Raw genomic sequence first — 18,962 nt, forward strand, 5'->3', positions numbered from 1 at the left:
TCCCTACTTAAGGCACGTAAACATGGCAGAATCTGCTGCTGATTTTCAGGAGGATTCTGACCATGTCATGTTCATGTAAGCATTCATTTCCATTCTTAACAGGAGCAGAAAGTCTGCAGAGGTAAACTGCAAAAATGCCATAAAAACCACTGTGGAAAAAAAATATCATTGTTTTCAGCAGTATTTTTTTTTGTTTTTTTTGCTGCATATCAATACATGAGGCCTATAAACCCCCTATTTTACCTTTATAGAAAGCGTCTACCATCACAGCTATCCAATAGTCATCCCTTTGCTTATTGCACCTAAGCAACAAGGTAAGCCATGTTCTGCCTTGGTGATGTTGTGGACGGGATTGGGAAGATGTCCAATGAGGATGAATTGGAAGAGACATGTGGTTAAAGAGTCAATGGTTTGTAATACACAACTTATATTTAACTATCATTGAGTCTTATGGGAAATGGGAAATTTATGCAAATAATTCACTCCTATGTTACTATATTGTGTCATACAGGGAAATGCCCCAGTTTATTATATGAGTCAGTGCCTATAACCTATTCAAGGTGCTTTGTAATTAACCATAATTTATTTCATATCTTATCTGAATAAGATTTACTTGCTTGATGATTTACATTAAGTCAAAAGTGGACAATAATTGCTAACTTTAAAAATTAAAAAGTAGGGCCCCAAATGGTAACATTTTGCACCTACAACACTGTCACATTCTGTCAATCCAGTGCACTGTACTGCTGATCTTTGGCATTTCCAGGGGCATTTCTGGGGACTTTAAAGATCATTGGCACAAGCAACAGGACAAATGTCCTTCCCAGCACAAAAATTATTTCTACACATATAGAATTATTAAATATCAGGTCCCAATATGGTCAAATCAGTCCCTTACTACAAGATAGATTTCCCCATGCCCCAACAGTATAATCACCATGTAGCTCCTGTTATTGTTCAATGTGCCCCTCATAATGTCACCCACTCCACTAGTGTCAGAGATACCTCCAGGCCTCTATATGGGGAATACAAATAATCCCCTTTTATCACTAGTGCTTTTAATGCCAACCGGCATATTAAAGTTATTGTCCTGATACTTTTATGTATCATCTGATTGGTGGGGGCCCAATAGTTGTGCCCGGCATGGATCATCTCATCTGTGCTACTTCCAACTCCCATACTATACACTCCAGGGAGCCATTAGCCGATAAGTCTGTGCCCTGTATAGTGAAAAGGTGCTGGTACTGCAGCTCAGCTCCCATTGAAGTCAATTGTTACCAGAGCCACAGTAAAGCTGCGGGGCCGCTATACAGGAAACAGAGCTTCTGACTCTGTGCAGTGTATAGTACCGGTGTCTGAAGTGGCATGAAACAGATGATCTTATCAACTACATACTTTTTTTTTTTTTTTTTTTTTGTAAATGTAGGTTATGAGCCCCACATAGGGCTCACAATGTACATTTTTCCCTATCAGTATGTCTTTGAAATATGGGGTGGAAATCCACACAAACACAGGGAGAACATACAAACTCCTTGCAGATGGTTTTTTGCCCTTGGCAGGATTTGAACCCAGGACTCCAGCGCTGCAAGACTGCAGTACTAACCACTGAGCCACCGTGTGGCCCCCTCCTGATCCATTACATACTTAGGCCATAAATGCACAACCTCTTTAACCATTAAAAAAATCTGCAGTGGAAAAGGTGTGTTTTCAGAAATTCCCACGTTTTTGAAAATCGTGGCATGCCCATTATACTGCGGAAACACTGGGCTTTTCCATATAGGTATAATAAGGGCAGAAAGTCCACTGAGGAATATGAAATGAAAAATGTTACGGAAAAAAATGTGATGGGTCAAGGAGTCAAAATAGTGATAACCAATGTTCCTGAACCTGTCAAACAGCTGCCTATATCTGAGGTACAAGGACTCCTGTGAATGTAAGGGGAATTGTGGGCAGAAATCATTCTGGTTTTACAGCAGATACAAGGTTTTTAATAGAGTTATGGTTTAGTACAGTAAGCATATGAGACATTGTAACATATAGCATATAATTATTTGCACATACTATATTCTTAAAATAGCAAGGTATTATAAGTCTGAGCATTATTAATATAATTCTCCTTACGAGAAACATCTTGGCTCCACCTTACGTTGCTCAATTGTAGATGGCATATAAATACATGTAGCTTCTTCCTGGCACAAACCTCCTCATAGAACATCATGGGAATGCAGCGAGTTTTCATATTCTCTCTGTTCGTCTTAGGCTGTGACTGTATTTATGACAAATGTAAACTGATCCAGGAATTAAACAATGCAGGAGTGGTTGGTATAAAGAACTATACGCTTGGTGACTGTAAGTACTATTATTTCTGATCAATAAATTACTTTTATATTACAGTATGCTTGTTATATAAATCTGTGTCATATGTGAAGCAGCAATTTATGTTCCAAAGCTGTTTTACTCAGTTGAAATGAGAGAATGAAGTTGCAACCATTGTCATCCACTTTGAATTCTTTGGACAACTACCTTTAGTCACTTACCTTGATACAATTACAGCCCTGAAACCTACCTTCTGTCTCATCAGAGCTCTGACTATTCAGATTGGCTCCCGTTTCTCAGCACAATCCCACCACAGGCTCACCAGGTAGTCAGTTGATCTGTGTTTTCTGTGTAATGGCGCATTGACCCTGCACTTACCCTTTACTTCCAGATCTGTGCTTGATCAATGCCATTAGTGGCTATGACAATTCACTTCATGTAAGCGCTTCCGAGTATGGCATATTCCAAATAAACTGCCTCCACTGGTGTGATGATAATAAAACGGTGGGACGAAAGAATCTGTGTGGAGTTCAATGCTCAGGTAAGCGCTCACTACTGATAAGTAGGGAGAAAATATAATTTTGGCAAAGGACTGTGGTCACAGCGAAAAAGTGCTGCAGCAAAAACGCTGCACTTTTCACAAAAAGTCTGCAGAGGGAACCTTTCTGCTTCCATTATACCTATAGGGAATCTACCAGGTATAATTGACATACTGTGATTCCCAAAACCGTAATGTTTTTGGAAATCGCATCATACCCACTGTGTGTATGTTTCCGCAGTGTGTGGATAGTATCACTTTGCAGTGACTGTTTACGCCAGTGATGGCGAACCTATGGCACGCGTGCCAGGGAGGGCACGCAGAGCCCCTTCTGCTGGCACGCGTGCGGTCGCCCAGATCGCTGACTAACGGGAATCCGGTACATGATTTCCAGCTAGTGCGCGATCGCTGCTTTCAGCTGGTTGTGCAAATGCACATCCAGCTGAAAGCTGTCAGAGTAGGCCGCACGGTATGCACGGCCTACACTGACTACAGAGTGTGACCTCTGCACCAGCTCAGGCGTGATGACGTAAGTCATCAGCGCCCGCAGTGAATAGGAGAAAGGATGCCCGGCAGCCCTTCAGGTAAGTATATTTGTGTGTTTACTGTCTGAGAAGGGGGCTACTGTGGACCATTTCATGCTGTGTGGAAAGGAGACTACTGAGGGCCATTTCATGCTGTGTGGGGAGGGGGACTACTGTGGACCATTTCATGCTGTGTGGAAAGGAGACTACTGTGGACCATTTCATGCTGTGTGGGGAGGGAGGCTGCTGTAGAGTATACAAGTATAATCCTTTATGGGGGCCACTGTGGGGCAGATTGTACTGTGTGTGGGGGCCAATGTGGGGCAGATTGCACTGTGTGTGGGGGCCACTGCGGGGCAGATTGAACTGTATACAGACCTTTACCTCTCAGTACAAGCTCTGTAAAGCCCCATTCACACGACTAATTTGTGGGTTCTGCAATTGTGGATCCACAGAGTGTTAAGGTTAAATTGCCATGTTGGCACGCTGCGATAATTTATTGGGTTTTGGGTTACAGTTTGGGCACTCGGTCTCAAAAAAGGTTCGCCACCACTGGTTTACGCCATGTGGGGCTTCAGCCTTAGGGATAGCATTGAATTTAACACAATGATTTATATGTAGAAATATATTCAGCAAATTATATATTTTTTTCGGTTTTGTATTTTCTTTTATTGGGCAGAAAAAAATGGTACTGTAGCCCGCAACTGATGAAAATGAAACGCAACAGAAGAGACTAACTGTTTTCATTGTAAGATTGATACAAGCAGAAAGACTTCCTCTATTATCTGTTCATAAGGGAAATGGAAGCTGACTGCTGTGCTATACATCCATGTAATGTTCTTGCTGCACCAGCAGATGGCAGAGTGAAATACATAAAGCCCGTCTTAATGTACAGTACAATAGCTAGAGGAGGAGATCTACCATAGCAGTCATAGCAGCTGCTACAGGGTCTGCAAACTTAGGCAGTGTTTACACTACCGTTGGATTCTGTTATGAAGGTGTCCGTTAAAAATAAAATGTAGACATCAATGTTCACTAACTAATGTTAATGTGGGCGGGGGGAGGGCAGGAGTTAGGTGTTACTGACACCTAACCACCCCCTCAACAACGTTCAGTCGGACTCAGTTCCGACTGAACGCTTTAACCCTTTCGATCCTGCCGTGAAACATCACGGCGCGATCGAAAGGGATCCGCCGCAGATTGAAGCTGATCGGCACCCCCCGCGGCGAGATCGGGGGGTGCCGATGTCAGTAGAAGGTAGTCTGGGGTCTGGCCAGTGACCCCAGACTACCGGAGCCCCCACATACCTGGTTGATCCTGCCGACCGATGGAGGAAGTGAGCGATGTGTCTCACTTCCGCTGCTGCTTGCAGGACACGAGCAGGCTCATGTCCTGCTCGTGTCTTGCAAGCTACTATACAGAATCAGTTGGTGCTTTCATCAAAGCATCAACTGATTCAAGTGTCCTAAATGGACACATGAAAAAGTTAAAAAAAAAAAAAGTTAAAAAAAAGTGTATGAAAAAAGTAATAAAGTTATAAAGCCCAAAAATCCCTTTTTCTCTATACAAAATGAATTATATAAAAAAAGGTACTAAAAATTTATAAAAACAATGCATATTTGGTATCGCCGCGTCCGTAACTACCTGTACAATAAAACTGAAATAATATTTAATGTATACGGTGTACATCTGAAAAAAAAAAACAGAAAAAACCCGCCGGAAGTAATGATTTTTCACCATATCACCTTACAAAATATGCTATAAAAAGTGATCAAAAAATCATATGCACCCCACAACAGTACCAATAAAAAGCGCAGGTTGTCCCGCAAAAAATAAGCCCTCAACCAACACTGTCAACAGAAAAATAAAAATGTTACGCCTCTCAGAAGATGGCGATGCAAAAATCACTGATTTATGTCCCCAAATGTGTTTTTGTTCTGCAGAATTAGTATCGCATAAAAAAATACTATAAATGAGGTATCGCCGTAACCGTACTGACCCGCAGAATAAAGGCTACATGTATACTTATACTTGTATTTTGCATGGCGCAAAATTTAAAGGGTACAACTCAATGCCAGGACTGATTTTTTTTTTTTTTTTTTTTTTAAATCCAGCAAGAAAGAGTTAATAAAATGTATTCAGTATGTTGTAGGCACCCAAAAATGGTGTCATTACAAAATACATCTCATCCCGCAAACAACAAGCCCTTATATGGCCACGTCACCAAAAGAATAAAGAAAATATAGCATCTACCAATGTGAAGACAAAAAACCCCAAAATCGCCAAATTATTAGAATACAACTGGCGGCGTCAGGAAGGGAATGTATAAGCAGTGTGAGCGAATATCAGGGGACACCCCAGATTTACAGCTTATGAGGGAACAGACACCAGAAGTGACCCCCAGAGTGACTCCCCCAATCATAGGAGCTACTGGGACATAGTAGGGAATTTGGTGTCTGCAATGTTTTCCGCACCGCTTATACATTCCCTCTTCGCCATCCGCTGTGCAGTCACGTCCGGATACTAATACTCACTACACCCCCTGAGAAATTCTTTGAGGGGTGCAGTTTTCAAAATGGGGTCACTCCTTTGGGGAATCCACTTTTCTGGTACCTTACAGGCTCTACAAACATGACATGGCGTCCAGATACCAAACATCTGAATCTGTACTCCAAAAGCCTCATCGCGCTCCTTCCCTTCTGCGCCCTGCTGTGCGCCCAAACTGCAGTTTATGCCACATGTATGCCACATGTATGACACTGGTGTACACCGGATAACGGACATAATGTCATATGTGGGAATAAACTGATATTAGGGCACAGCCAGACACAGAAGGGTTATTGGGTTTTTGGAGCGCAGACGGTTTGGTTTTTGGATGCCATGACACTTTTGCACAGCTGAAACGCCAGTAAAGTGGAATCCCCTGATATGAGACCCTATTTTGGAAACTACACCCCTGAAGGATTTATCCAGGGGTACAGACAGCATTTTTAACCCCCAAGTTTTGCTATAACTTATTATCCATAAATGAATACGAAGCTGATTGTGAGAGGTGAAAATGACCATTTTTCCAGGAACCCGTCATTTCAGTGCGTAATATGTTGTGTCCGACTTGTATCAGAGATGAACGCTCTGAAAGCTGTTGTGCCCGGGATACCACCCGCTTACCAGTTTTTGGAGTGTCTCTGCTGACATAAGTTGGGCACAACATATCGGGTACTGAAATGGCGAATCTCTGGAAATTTTTCATTTTTAACTTCTCATTATCAGTTGCGATTTCATTTCTGGAAACTAAATAAATGCAACACTCAAGGGTTAAAAATTCTCGCTACTCCATTTGATAAATCCCATCAGTGGGCTAGTGTCCAAAATAGGGTGACATGTCTGCGGATTCCGCTTTATTGACAATTCAGGGGCTTTGCAAAAGTGACGTCCAAAAACCAAACTGTGCTCCAGAAACCAAAATAGCGCTCCTTCCCTTCTGGGCCCTGCTGTGTGCCCAAACTACAGTTTATGACACATGTATGACACTGGTGTACCCGGGATAACGTACGTAATGTCATAAGTGGTTATAAACTGATATTAGGGCACAGACGGACACAGAAGGGTTATTGGGTTTTTGGAGCACAGATGGTTTGGTTTTTGGATGCCATGACACTTTTGCAGAGACGCTAAACTTGCCCCTACAAAATGGGGTTTACAGTTACCTCCAGGTCTCTCCAAAAGGAACATGGCCCCCAGAAAGTCCCTCTAAATCTGTACCCCAAAAGCTAAAAAGCGCAGTGCTCCTTCCCTTCTGAGCCCTGCTGTGTACCCAAGCAGCAGTTTACACCCACATATATATTTTTTTGCCCCTCGGGATGGCCCCTTAATAGTTTTAGGAGTGCAGGTCTCTGACAACACAAAGTGGGTGCAACGTATTGGGCACCGAAATGGCATATTTCTTTCAAAATTTCAATTTTCATTTTGGACATTCATTTTTTGGAAGCATTTTAGGCACAAAATGATAATACCCCTTGATTCATTCCATGACAGGTGTAGTTTATAAAATGGGGTCACTTTTGAGGGGTTTCCATTGTATTGGTACTTTAGGGGCTCAGCAAATGTGACATGGCCCCTCAAAACTATTCCAGCCACATCTGCCCTCCAAAATCCAAATACCTCTCTTTCCATTCTGAGCCTCACCATGTACCCATACAGCAGATTATGGCCACATATGGGGTATTGCCGTGTTCAGGAGAAAATTTGTAACAAACTGTGGGGGGCTTTTAATTCTTTAACTACTTGCAAAATTAAAAATATGGCGCTAAATGGACGATACATTGTGAAAAAAAAGTAATTTTTCATTTTTACGTCCCAATGTTAATAAAATCTGTGAAACAGCTGTGAGGCCAAAATGCTCACCAAACCCCTAGATAAATTCTATGAGGGGTGTAGTTTCCAAAATGGGGTCACTTTTAGGGGGTTTCCACTATATTGATATTTTAGGGGCTCTGCAAATGCGACATGGGACTTGAAAAATATTCCAGCAAAATCTGTCCTTCAAAAGCCAAATAGCGCTCTTTCCATTCTGAGCCCCGCCATGTTCCCATACAGCAGATTATTACCACATATGGGGCATTTCCGTGTTCAGGAGAAATTGTTTAACGAACTTTATGGAGCTTTTTCCCCTTTATCCTCTTGTGAAAATGAAAAATTTGGGGCTAAATTGACAGTTTATTGGAAAAAAAGTAATTTTTCATTTTCATGCCCCAATGTTAATAAAATCTGTGAAACAGCTGTAGGGTCAAAATGCTCACTATACCCTTTCATATGTTCTGTGGGGGGTGTAGTTTCCAAAATGGGGTCACTTTTAGGGGGTTTCCACTGTATTGGTACTCTAGGGGCTCTGCTAATGCGACATGGCACCTAAAATTATGTTTATTCTTATGAAAAACTTAAAGGGTTAACAAACATCCCAAATGCTGTTTTGAATAATTTGAGGGGTGTAGTTTTGAAAATGGGGTGATTTATGGGGGTTTCTATTATATAGGCCTTTATAATTCCTTACAGAACTGAAGCGGTCCCTAAAAAATTGGTTTGGAGAATTTTCTTGCAAATCTAGAAAATCGCTGTTACACTTGTAAGCCTTGTAACGTCCAAAATAAATTAAAAGACAATCAAAAGATGATGCCGATATAAAGCAGAGATATGGGAGATAATATTTATTCATGTATTTGGGTGGTATGACTATCTGCCTGAAAAGCAGAGAATTTCACATTTTGAAAACTGCAATTTTTTCCAAATTTCCATCAAATTTCCTAGTTTTTTTTTATAAATAAATACAAAAATATTGATTAATATTTACCACTAACATGAAGTATAATGTGTTACGAAAAAAACAATCTCAAAATCATTTGTGTAAGTTAAACCGTCTCAAAGTTATTGCCATTTAAAGTGACACATGTCAGTTTTGAAAAAAAAGGCCTGGTCTTTAACATACTTTTGGGCCTGGTCCTTAACCGGTTAATGTACAGTACAATAGCTAGAGGAGGAGATCTACCATAGCAGTCATAGCAGCTGCTACAGGGTCTGCAAACTTAGGCAGTGTTTACACTACCGTTGGATTCTGTTATGAAGGTGTCCGTTAAAAATAAAATGTAGACATCAATGTTCACTAACTAATGTTAATGTGTCTATTTTTTTAACTGATCCATTCTAGCCCAGCTAGACTGTCAGGAATGTCCTTCTGACAGTGGGCTGAGATTGTTGCCATTATAACGGCAAGGATATCTCCAGCCCTGGGGCACATAACGAGAAAGTCAACGGTGCACTGAATTCAGCTCACTGCCTGCTTTCTAGCAATATATAAAACCACATGTGCCCAAGGACTTGACCTCTTTAAGGGAGATGATTCCCCAGACATTTGGTCTGTCCTTGAATGAGTTAGGCTAAGGCCCCACGGGATGATACGCAGTGCTAAAGCGGTAAAGCAATGCATCGCCGTTCTTCTCGCTGCGCTTTGAACAGAAAGTTCACTGAGATTTCCTCAATGGACTTTCTGTTACCATTATATCTACGGAAAAGCCGCTGGCGTTTCCATAGATCTAATTGACATGCTGCGATTTCCTAGACCATGCTGGTTTTGGAAATTGCAGCGTGTCTGTGCTGTGGTTTCAAACGCAACGTGGGCATGGGATTCGCATGAATCCCATCCACTTTGCAGATACTGTAAAATCGCAGAGTTTCCGGCCCGTTAGGCCCCAGCCTCAAAGGGTTTTTTTTTAGATCATGTTTTGGCCTTCCTTTTGGCTACATCCAAAACGTGAACTGAACGTATTCTAACCTAAATATATATTTTTTAAATGTACTACAATAACAAAATGTTTCTTCTCCTTAATTCAGAGCTTTTGGACGAAAACCTAATCGATGACATACAGTGCTTTGCAAGGATTTTGAAGAATCCCGATGGAATTTCCGCTTGGTATGTAAATAATATCAGCATATATAACATTTTCTACTTACCAGTGGAAAAAAATATTCAAGTCAAGTCATGCAACAGGAACAGGGGAGCTCTTGATGCTTTTTTTGTGTTTTGTCCTTTTCTATTGTTACCATCACAAGCTCTACTACTGTGTTGGCTTCCATACTTCCATGAATAAGCAGAAATTTTGTGTATGAGTTGTCTGAAACATGGCCTCATCACCTAACTTATTCTTGGCATAATCCTCACTTGTATGAAGTGTCCGATGTTCATTCAGCCATGAAACTGCTTCATAAGCATCAACACAGTCCTGCGCTATGAGAGCTGCCACCTCTGGACATTGTTAGTACCAAAGATGTGCCACTTTTTCAGCCCTGTTGAGGAGTTATTAAAGGGAGTCTGAACCAGCATATCGACCCAATGCTACATACAGTAGTAGTCCTACTGTCAATGTGACTGAGTAACCCCATCAGCTTGAAGTGTTAGGTAGGGGTACAGAGGAACAGGAGCTGCTGGCTATGCATATAAATATCTGAGCAGCTTCTGCATTCACATCAGGCACTGCCTGCAATCTATTTGAAGTGGCAGGGTACTCCTGAATTAATGGGAGAGAGCCTGCCTAATGGTCCCTGCTATAACTCTAGCAATGTATCTGTAAAAACTGAACAGTACACGCATGACATGTGTGCACTGTCTGTTTTTTTTGTTTTTTTTTTTAACTGACCCATAGACATGAATGACCAGGATGATTGGTGAAATGAGAAAACAATAGTGCATGTCACAATTTTCTTTATCTCAGGGTGTCTCTGTCCTTGAATAACAACAGACGTGCTAAAGGCCCAATTGACTGTAATGGGTCCGTGTGTTGTCCGTTTATCTCACAGATAGCACATGGACAGAAAAGTAGATATTGTGAGAGGGCCCTTATTCTGATCATCTCATGCCAGAACGTAATATGATTAAAGCAGTCATACCTCCAGGATCATCTTGAAAGTTGTAGCTTAAGCTAACTGAAGTGTTTTACGCAATGTATTGCTTTATCTATATTTCTACATTTGTCAGATACTGCAGAATATGTCTACTCAGTGTTTACAGCTTGTTGCCTAGGTTTCAGAGCGCCTCTGCTATCTGGTAGCAGTGACTGTGCTGGTGACATCAGTCCCTTTCCAAGCCACCTGTATTCTCTTCTCTTCACTGCAATTCTTTGGCTAATGGAGTTTCTGTCAGCTCTGCAAAGTGCACTTAGCTGCTGAACCCTGATAAGGGTTAAAACAGTGCTTGATCAGAGTTTCTGTCATCTCTGTATGCAAATCCAGAAATAACAGGGTGCAATTCAAAACAAGCACAGTCTTAGAGCATACTTCTGGCCTGACCTGTACATCATATAGACTAAGCCCACCAACTTGTCCTTGAAACCGGAATGTGGAGGGGAGACAGGAGAGCAGACTACCTTCTCGCATAGTTTTTCCATGGCATTTTTTTTTAAAGAAATGCCTGAAAAAACACAATACATAGAGTATACAATATTTGGAAAAAAAGTCATGAAATGTTAAACAAAAGTAAAATAAAATTGGGCTAGTTCACACGGGGACATGGATGCTGATTTTGACAGCTGATTTCGCGGCCAAACCAGCCTCCATAAAATGTAGCCCTATGTGAATTGCCAGCTTTTTTTTTTTCTGCTAGCTTGCTAGCAGAAAAAGAAGCGACATGACCTTTCTTCAGGCGTTTAACGCCTGAAAAAAATGAATTGGAGTCTATGGGGCGCTGAAAAAAACGCTAGCGGTTTTTGGTCGCTTATTTTTGCAGCTGTTTTGGCAAAAACAGCGACTGAAACTGCTAGCGTTTTTTTATCATGTACTTTTTTGTAGTGCAAAAAAAAGCTTCAAAAAAACAGTGACCGAAAAAGCGTCAAAAACAGTGTCAAAAACAGCGTCAAAAACAGCGTCCAATGCAAAAAACAGTGTCCAAAAAAGCGACGCTGAAAAACCAGTGCCAAAATCAGCTAGGCTTTTTTCACGTGTGAACTATTTAAGATTGATCAAAATACACATTAAGTTATTTTAAAATATAGCTCCTGGTGGTTTGAGCATGTAGTTGAGTTGGGTATTAGGTAGAATGTATTCAGATCTTTTTCCCTTTAAAGTACATGAGTAGGTATAGCAGGAGAGTTTTTAGAGGAAAATATCACATTCAAAACATTTATTTAGTTACCTAGAAAAGCTGTTACTCAAACCAGTAAGTTGAAAAATGTTCTTATTTGCAAAATTCCTCTTTGTGGATTTCCTCGTTAGATCTGTCATCATGGTAGTAAAGATCATCCAGAAAGTGTATGCTAGCTTCTGTCCACGAGGAAACGAGTGATTATGAAGATAATCTTGTTTCCCTTAGTCCTAACAGCGGCACAATGTGGGGTATTTCTGCCCCTGTGTGCTGGTAGGACAGGCGGATATTTAATTAGCCAATCAAATGCGTGGCAGGCCCTATAAGAGGGCACAAGAACCTCCCCTCTGCGTGTAAATACAAAAGTACCTCCATAACATTTATATACAGTTTTATACATAAGATATGATTCCCAGGGTGGGAAATCTTGTGCCGCTGTTAGGACTAAGGGAAACAAGATTATCTTCATAATCACTCGTTCCCTGTCGTCCTCAACAGCGGCACAATGTGGGGATATAGCAAGCAGGTCCCCAAGATGGGTGGGACAAACCCATGACCGAACTTAAAACGGTCTGGGCAAAGGCAGTGGAATCTGCCACTTGGTCCTTCAGGCGGTAATGCCGAATGGAAGGTGGATTCAGATGCCCAAGAGGCAGCTGCACATATTTGGTCCACAGACAAAGCACTTCTTTCTGCCCGTGAAGTGGACACTGCCCTGGTTGAATGGGCATGAAGGAAAGATGGAGCCGACAGCCCTTGGGCGGTATAGGCGACTCTAATAGTCTCGGTAACCCACCGGGATATTGTAGCTTTGGCGGCTTTGGCGCCCTTGTTTTTCCCTGTGTAGCTGACCAACAGGTTTTTCAGTCCACCTAAAGGGGCGAGTGCGCTGCAAGTAGATCTGCAGGCATCTAACCACATCCAGCTTGTGCCATCTTTCTTCTTCAGCAGAAGAAGGGAACGGAAAAAATACTGGAAGGGAAATCAGTTGGTTCCTGTTTACAGCAGATGGCACCTTGGGACGAAACCCAGGGAGGAACCTAAGCTGTACATGGTCAGAGAAAAAGGTGGTATATGGCTCCTCAGCGGACAAAGCTTGTAGTTCACTAACGCGTTTGGCAGTTGTGACTGCCAATAGCAGCGCCATTTTGCCGGTTAACGACTTGAGGGAGACCTCTTCCAGAGGTTCAAATGGCTGGCCACATAGGGCGTTCAGGACCGGAATAAGGTCCCATTGGTGGACAGGGGTGTTTACCACCGGTCTCAGCCTAGTTGCCCCTTTAATAAAGGTGCTCACTAAGGAATCCTGAGACAAACGCCTCCCCAGATAGGCGGACAGGGCCGCTACGTGTACCTTGAGTGTGGCCGCAGCAAGACCTCTGTCTAGTCCGTCTTGAAGGAAGTCCAGGATCGTCTCCGTAGGGGGATCGGTGGAGTCCACTTGATGTTGCAGACACCAGGCATTAAAGATGTTACCTATTCGACGGTAGTTCCTGTTAGTCGAATCTGCTCTGGCGCTGGATAGGGTCTTCAAGACGGCTTGTGACAGTCCTCTATTTCTCAATAGGGACTGGTCAACCTCCAGGCTGTCAGGTTGAGTCTCCTCAGATCCTGGCATCTCAGCTCTCCTTGGGTTGCCAGGTCTGGGAGTGGGGGAAGCCTCCAATATATGCCCTGACTCATTTGTATGAGCTGAGCAAACCAAGCCCTTTTTGGCCAGAACGGGATTATGGCTATTCCCGAGGCTTGGTCCTGTCTTATTTTTATCAATACCTTCGGTATGATTGGAATTGGAGGGAATATGTAAAACAGCCTGAACCTCCATGGGATGGACAGGGCATCCACCGCCAAGGGATTGTCCTCCTGGTACAGAGAGCAGAAGGTCCCCACCTTGGCGTTGAGTCGGGTAGCCATAAGATCGACCTCCGGGAGACCCCATCTCTGGATGATCTGTTGAAATACGTCTGGATTGAGAGACCATTCTCCTGATACGGTAATACCCCGACTCAGCTGATCCGCTACTATGTTCAGGGAGCCCTTTATGTGAACAGCGGATAACTGGACCAGATTCTTCTCCGCCCAGGCAAATATGAGATTCGTCTCTCTCAGCAAGGTTGGTGACCTGGTGTCCCCTTGTTTGTTTATATAGACTACCATCGTCATATTGTCTGACCGGATTTTGACAGACTTGCCTTTCAATTCTGGGGCAAAGTGTACTAGGGCCAGGTACACTGCTCTGAGTTCCTTGAGATTGGATGACCCCAGCTCCGGACATCTCCATCGTCCTTGTACAGTTTTGTCTTGACAATGGGCTCCCCATCCCCACTGGGATGCATCTGTTGTCAACAGGGTCCACACTGTCGGGACCGTGGACCTTCCGTCTTTCAGGTGTATCCACCATCTGAGGGAAAGACGGGTAGCGGGAGAAAGGCAGATCTTCTTGTGCAATCCCCGTGGAGACCTGTTCCAGGTTCTCAACACTTCCATCTGCAGGGGATGCAAATGCCATAAAGCCCAAGGGACCGCCCTGGCCGAGGATGACATCAGGCCCAGGACTCTCATGGCGGATCCATCCGCATGGTTACCTGCCGAGTGCGCAATAGGAATCGTGCACTGGCTTGGATTCTTTCCTTCCTTGGACTGGAGAGGAAGATCTGCATCGCTTCTGCATCCACTATAAATCCGAGAAATTTTCTTCGGGTGGATGGAACGATTTCGGACTTCTCCCAATTGATAATCCTAACTCCTGTAGGAAGTTGATGGCAAGGTTGAGCTGCTGGAGGAGGGCAGCAGGAGACTGAGCTTTCAGTAGCCAGTCGTCTAGATAAGGGACGATGAAAAGACCCTGAAGTCTGAGGGCCGCAGCGACCGGAGCAATCACCTTGGTGAATACCAGTGGGGCGGATGTGATGCCGAATGGCAGAGCTGTGAATTGATAGTGCTCCCTGTGGCCGGCCATAGTGACGGCAATCCTGAGGAACTTCCTGTGGAAATGAGCAATGGGGACATGTAGATAGGCGTCCTTCAAATCGAGAGTAACCATCACCTCTCCTGGCTGAAGAAACACAGCCACGGAATCCACGGTTTCCATTCGAAATGACCTCTTCCTGATAAACCGATTGAGGTACCTCAGATCTATTATCATCCTCCAGCCCCCGGTGAACTTGGGGACCAGAAAGACGGGGGAGTAGACTCCCAGACCGTGGTCTGAGGCTGGTACCTTCTCCAGGGCGCCCTTGGTAACATATTCGGCAACCGAGGCTTCTAGACTGGCCTGCTGAGAAGGTGGAAGAGTTTGGGTGGAAACGAACCGATCTGGAGGTGGAAGATGAAAGTCGATGTGATACCCGTGCTGTATGATCTTCAACACCCATGGGTCTTGGATATGGGTGAACCATGCTCTGGAAAAGGAGAAAAGACGTCCTCCCACAGGAAGGGGGCCACAGGGAGCTGCCCCACGTCAAAACTCAGGCTTCCTCTTGGTGTCCTCCTTGGAAGCGCCACGACCAGCTCCCCTAGGGCGATATCTAGAACGCCGTTGTTGGGAAGGGTGTCTATAATTAGAGGAAGAACCTCTGCCTCTAGAGGGAGCACGTCTGCCCCTGGATGCTTGAGGTAGGGACCTTCCCCTACCTTCAGCTAATCCCTCCATAATGGCGTCTAAGCTTTGGCCAAACACCCTTCCCGGCTCAAAGGGGAGCGCACAGAGAGCTGCTTTAGACGCAAAATCTGCCCGCCAAGGCTTTAGCCAAAGGGGTCTACAGGCCGCAGTAGACAACGCCATAGATTTGGCGGAGATTTTTAATTGATGGCGGGAGGATTCCGCCAAATAATCTGCAGCCCTATGAACTCTTTTCATAGAGGCCAGAATCTCATCTCTGTCTACACCCGAGTCTATATCCCGCTCCAAGGCGGCTAAGCGGTTGCGCAAAAAGTCACCAACCGTAGAGGAGGCTATGGCCACAGAGGCTTGCGCGGAGGAAGCTGAGTAGACCTTCTTCAGAACGGAGTCCGCCCTACGGTCCAGAGGGTCCTGAAGATTTGAATCATCTTCCAAGGGCACCAGGGTTCTGCGGGACAGCTTTGCTACGGCCAAATCCACCTTCGGGGGAGGCCCCCAGGAATCCCACTGGGTAGTGTTAACAGGAAACAAACTCTTGAAGATCCTGGAAAGCAAATGTCCTTTCTCTGGCTGTTTCCACTGCTGCGCCATAAGGTCGGTCAGCGTGGCGTCCGCATGGAAGGCAATATGTCCCCCAGAGGCAGACGTGGAGGCTTCCCCGTCAACATCTCAGCCCACTGTAGACCGGATGGACTTCAGCAGCCTGCCCGTTTGTTCATAATGGAACGCAGGTCTGCTGGAAATGACTGAGTCGTCCTCGGAGGAATCATCCTCTGCCACCCGCAGGTGTCCCAAGGGGGGAAGAGACGAGGAACGGTGCTCAGAGCATGGTCTCTTGGTGAGCTGAGACAAGGTGCAATGGATCCCTTTGAGGGAATCATCCTGCAAAACAAAAAGGAGAGTACAAGCAAGGGAAAAACTATTTACCCAAGCGATGCCCAAACTCACCATCTCCTTGACCCAGGCCATCATATCTCTGGGAGAGGGCTCCACAGAGCGACAACGGGCCCACTCATAGCTGAAAATAGGCAAGTTATAGGACCAGTAGTACCCCGCAGGGCACAACCTTTCAAGCCACTACCTACCATCAGGGAGTGGTGTGTCGCAATCGAAGCAGGAAAGATGTTTCCTCTTGGAAGAGGTTTTCCTCCTACCATCCCCAGGAGGGGTAGTAGAGGATGACATATCCTACAGAGAGAGATAATAGACCATGCAGCACTGTCACCATGACATCATACCAACTTTAAAAAAGGGTAGATCTTACCAGGTCTTGTAGACCGGACAGCGAGGTGACGTATCCGAATAAAGTTTGCAAACTGGCAAAGAGTTCAAGATCAATGAACACCACAATCGCACGCCTTCAGCACATACTGCAGGAAGGTCTCTGACACCAAGCCAGCCAGCCTCTTAATTCTGGCTGGCTGGAAGTGGGCGGAGCCACAATCAAAGCAGGTGAGGCAACCTGCCCAGACAACTACTCCTGTAATCAGGGGTCTGCAAAGATATATATTCCCCCCCACCAAGAGGCCCTTAACCCAGGCACTTACCCCCACATCTCCCCGTCTTTTCCGGCCTTTAATAAGGCTTGAATCTCCCCTGAGTGAGCGGCCGCCAGCGCCAGGCCGTTGCCATGGCGCCATGATACTTCCGGCGAAACCGGAAGTGCGCGCTTACAGCGGCCACCAGAGGCGGCATGCGGAGTCCCCGGACTCTCACCAAAATGTCAGGTAAGTCACAAGGAGCGGGGGAAGCGGAGGAGAGGGGGGGAGGGGGGTAGCCACACATGGCTAACAAGCACCTTCTCCCCGCAGGGCACAGAAGGTGACAAGAAGAAAACAACCGCTCAGGAGGTGAGTGATCCTGCTGAGCTTCTCTAAGAGGACACAAGTCCTCCCACCTGTCCTCTGTCCACACAGGACAGAAAAAAACACGCAGAGGGGAGGTTCTTGTGCCCTCTTATAGGGCCTGCCACGCATTTGATTGGCTAATTAAATATCCGCCTGTCCTACCAGCACACAGGGGCAGAAATACCCCACATTGTGCCGCTGTTGAGGACGACAGGGAACTGTGGTGTAACAATCGCGGTCGCAGGGAGTGAAGCCTGGCCAGGGCCTCAGACCACCATGATAGTAGTTGGGGAAAGCCTGGGAAACTAGTCTCTCACCTAGCCAAACTAGTTTCCCTACGCTGTGCTGACAAGATCCAACCAGATCGAAACAGCGCTGTCCACAGTTGGGAGTCTGTTCCTTTTGGAATAGATATAGTTTGGCAATAATCCTGCATCATGGTATAAGGCTGTCTGAAAAAGCCATGCCTGATGTTTAAGGGGGCTATCCTAGAGGTAGCAAAAAGAGGTTTTCCTAATTACATCCTGGAAAACAGACCAGCCCTATCCAGACAGCAGTGCTGCACAGTCAGAATATCAGTGAATGCTTGTACTCCCCTTCCTCCAGATGTCTCTATTCAACTCTCTCCAAACACAGCTTAAGAAAAAATGATCTAAAGCACTAACCACTATAAGTTTGTCTAGAACTGCATAAAATGACTTCTTTATTGTACTTATTTTTGTTCTTTTTTGAATTTCAGGTATGCCTGGCCAACAAAATGTGAAGGCAAAGATAACAGTAAATTTACCAGTGGATGTTAGTGATCACAAGTGTAAGATGTGATAAATTTCTGTGTTAAAAATAAAGGTATACAGAATAATACTACCTACTGTAGTCTATGCAGTCTAATTGTACACTGTGTGCCTTTGACTTTATATGGAGACATACAGGTTGTTTTTCTTCCGCATTCATATAGTGTTGGACAGTTTATTACCATATTCCATTGGATGCTACATTAATAAGAACTTCTCAGTAATACGATGCCATAAAGGGGTTACCATATATAAACAAGTTGTGCCTATATGTCCTTTTTGGTCATATGAATATTAAAAGCGCGCATCCTACAGCTTAGTCTACAGCCTCTAAACGATAGCACATCTTCCACTAGTTGACCTAGTCTCTCCATATATTACATGGTCGGCCACTCTTATTTCTGTTCCCATGGAGAATCAGCTTTACCTGCCCATCAAACATGGGGGTTTCAAGATCAACTTGCCACTGGGGATATTTTGTTTAGGAAAGAGGTTGCGTCATGAGTGAGAGACCCTAGAGTAATTTCTGGAGATCTTCTGTTGTCATCCAGTAGTCCGAACAAGAAGCCTAAACTGTTCAGAACTAGAGATGAGCGAGTAGTATTCAATCGAATACTTCCCCTGCATAGTTATTGGTGTAAAAAAGCGCCAGGAAAGGTGGGAGGGGAATTGAATTTTTACTGCGTTTATCACGTGGT

General features: G+C 44.4%; 1 protein-coding gene across 1 annotated transcript; it reads left to right on the plus strand.

Annotated features, from left to right (window-relative positions):
- The first annotated feature begins 2,216 nt into the window (after positions 1 to 2,216).
- On the plus strand, positions 2,217 to 18,273 carry LOC142209406 (lysozyme C-like). Its single transcript, XM_075278395.1, has 4 exons — positions 2,217 to 2,349; positions 2,708 to 2,857; positions 9,763 to 9,841; positions 18,213 to 18,273. Exons 1-4 carry the CDS (start codon positions 2,217 to 2,219, stop codon positions 18,271 to 18,273), a joined length of 423 nt encoding a protein of 140 aa, XP_075134496.1.
- The last annotated feature ends 689 nt before the right edge of the window (positions 18,274 to 18,962 follow it).

The sequence above is a fragment of the Leptodactylus fuscus genome, chromosome 6 (assembly GCF_031893055.1).
Source record: "Leptodactylus fuscus isolate aLepFus1 chromosome 6, aLepFus1.hap2, whole genome shotgun sequence".
Taxonomy (NCBI): Eukaryota; Metazoa; Chordata; class Amphibia; order Anura; family Leptodactylidae; genus Leptodactylus; species Leptodactylus fuscus.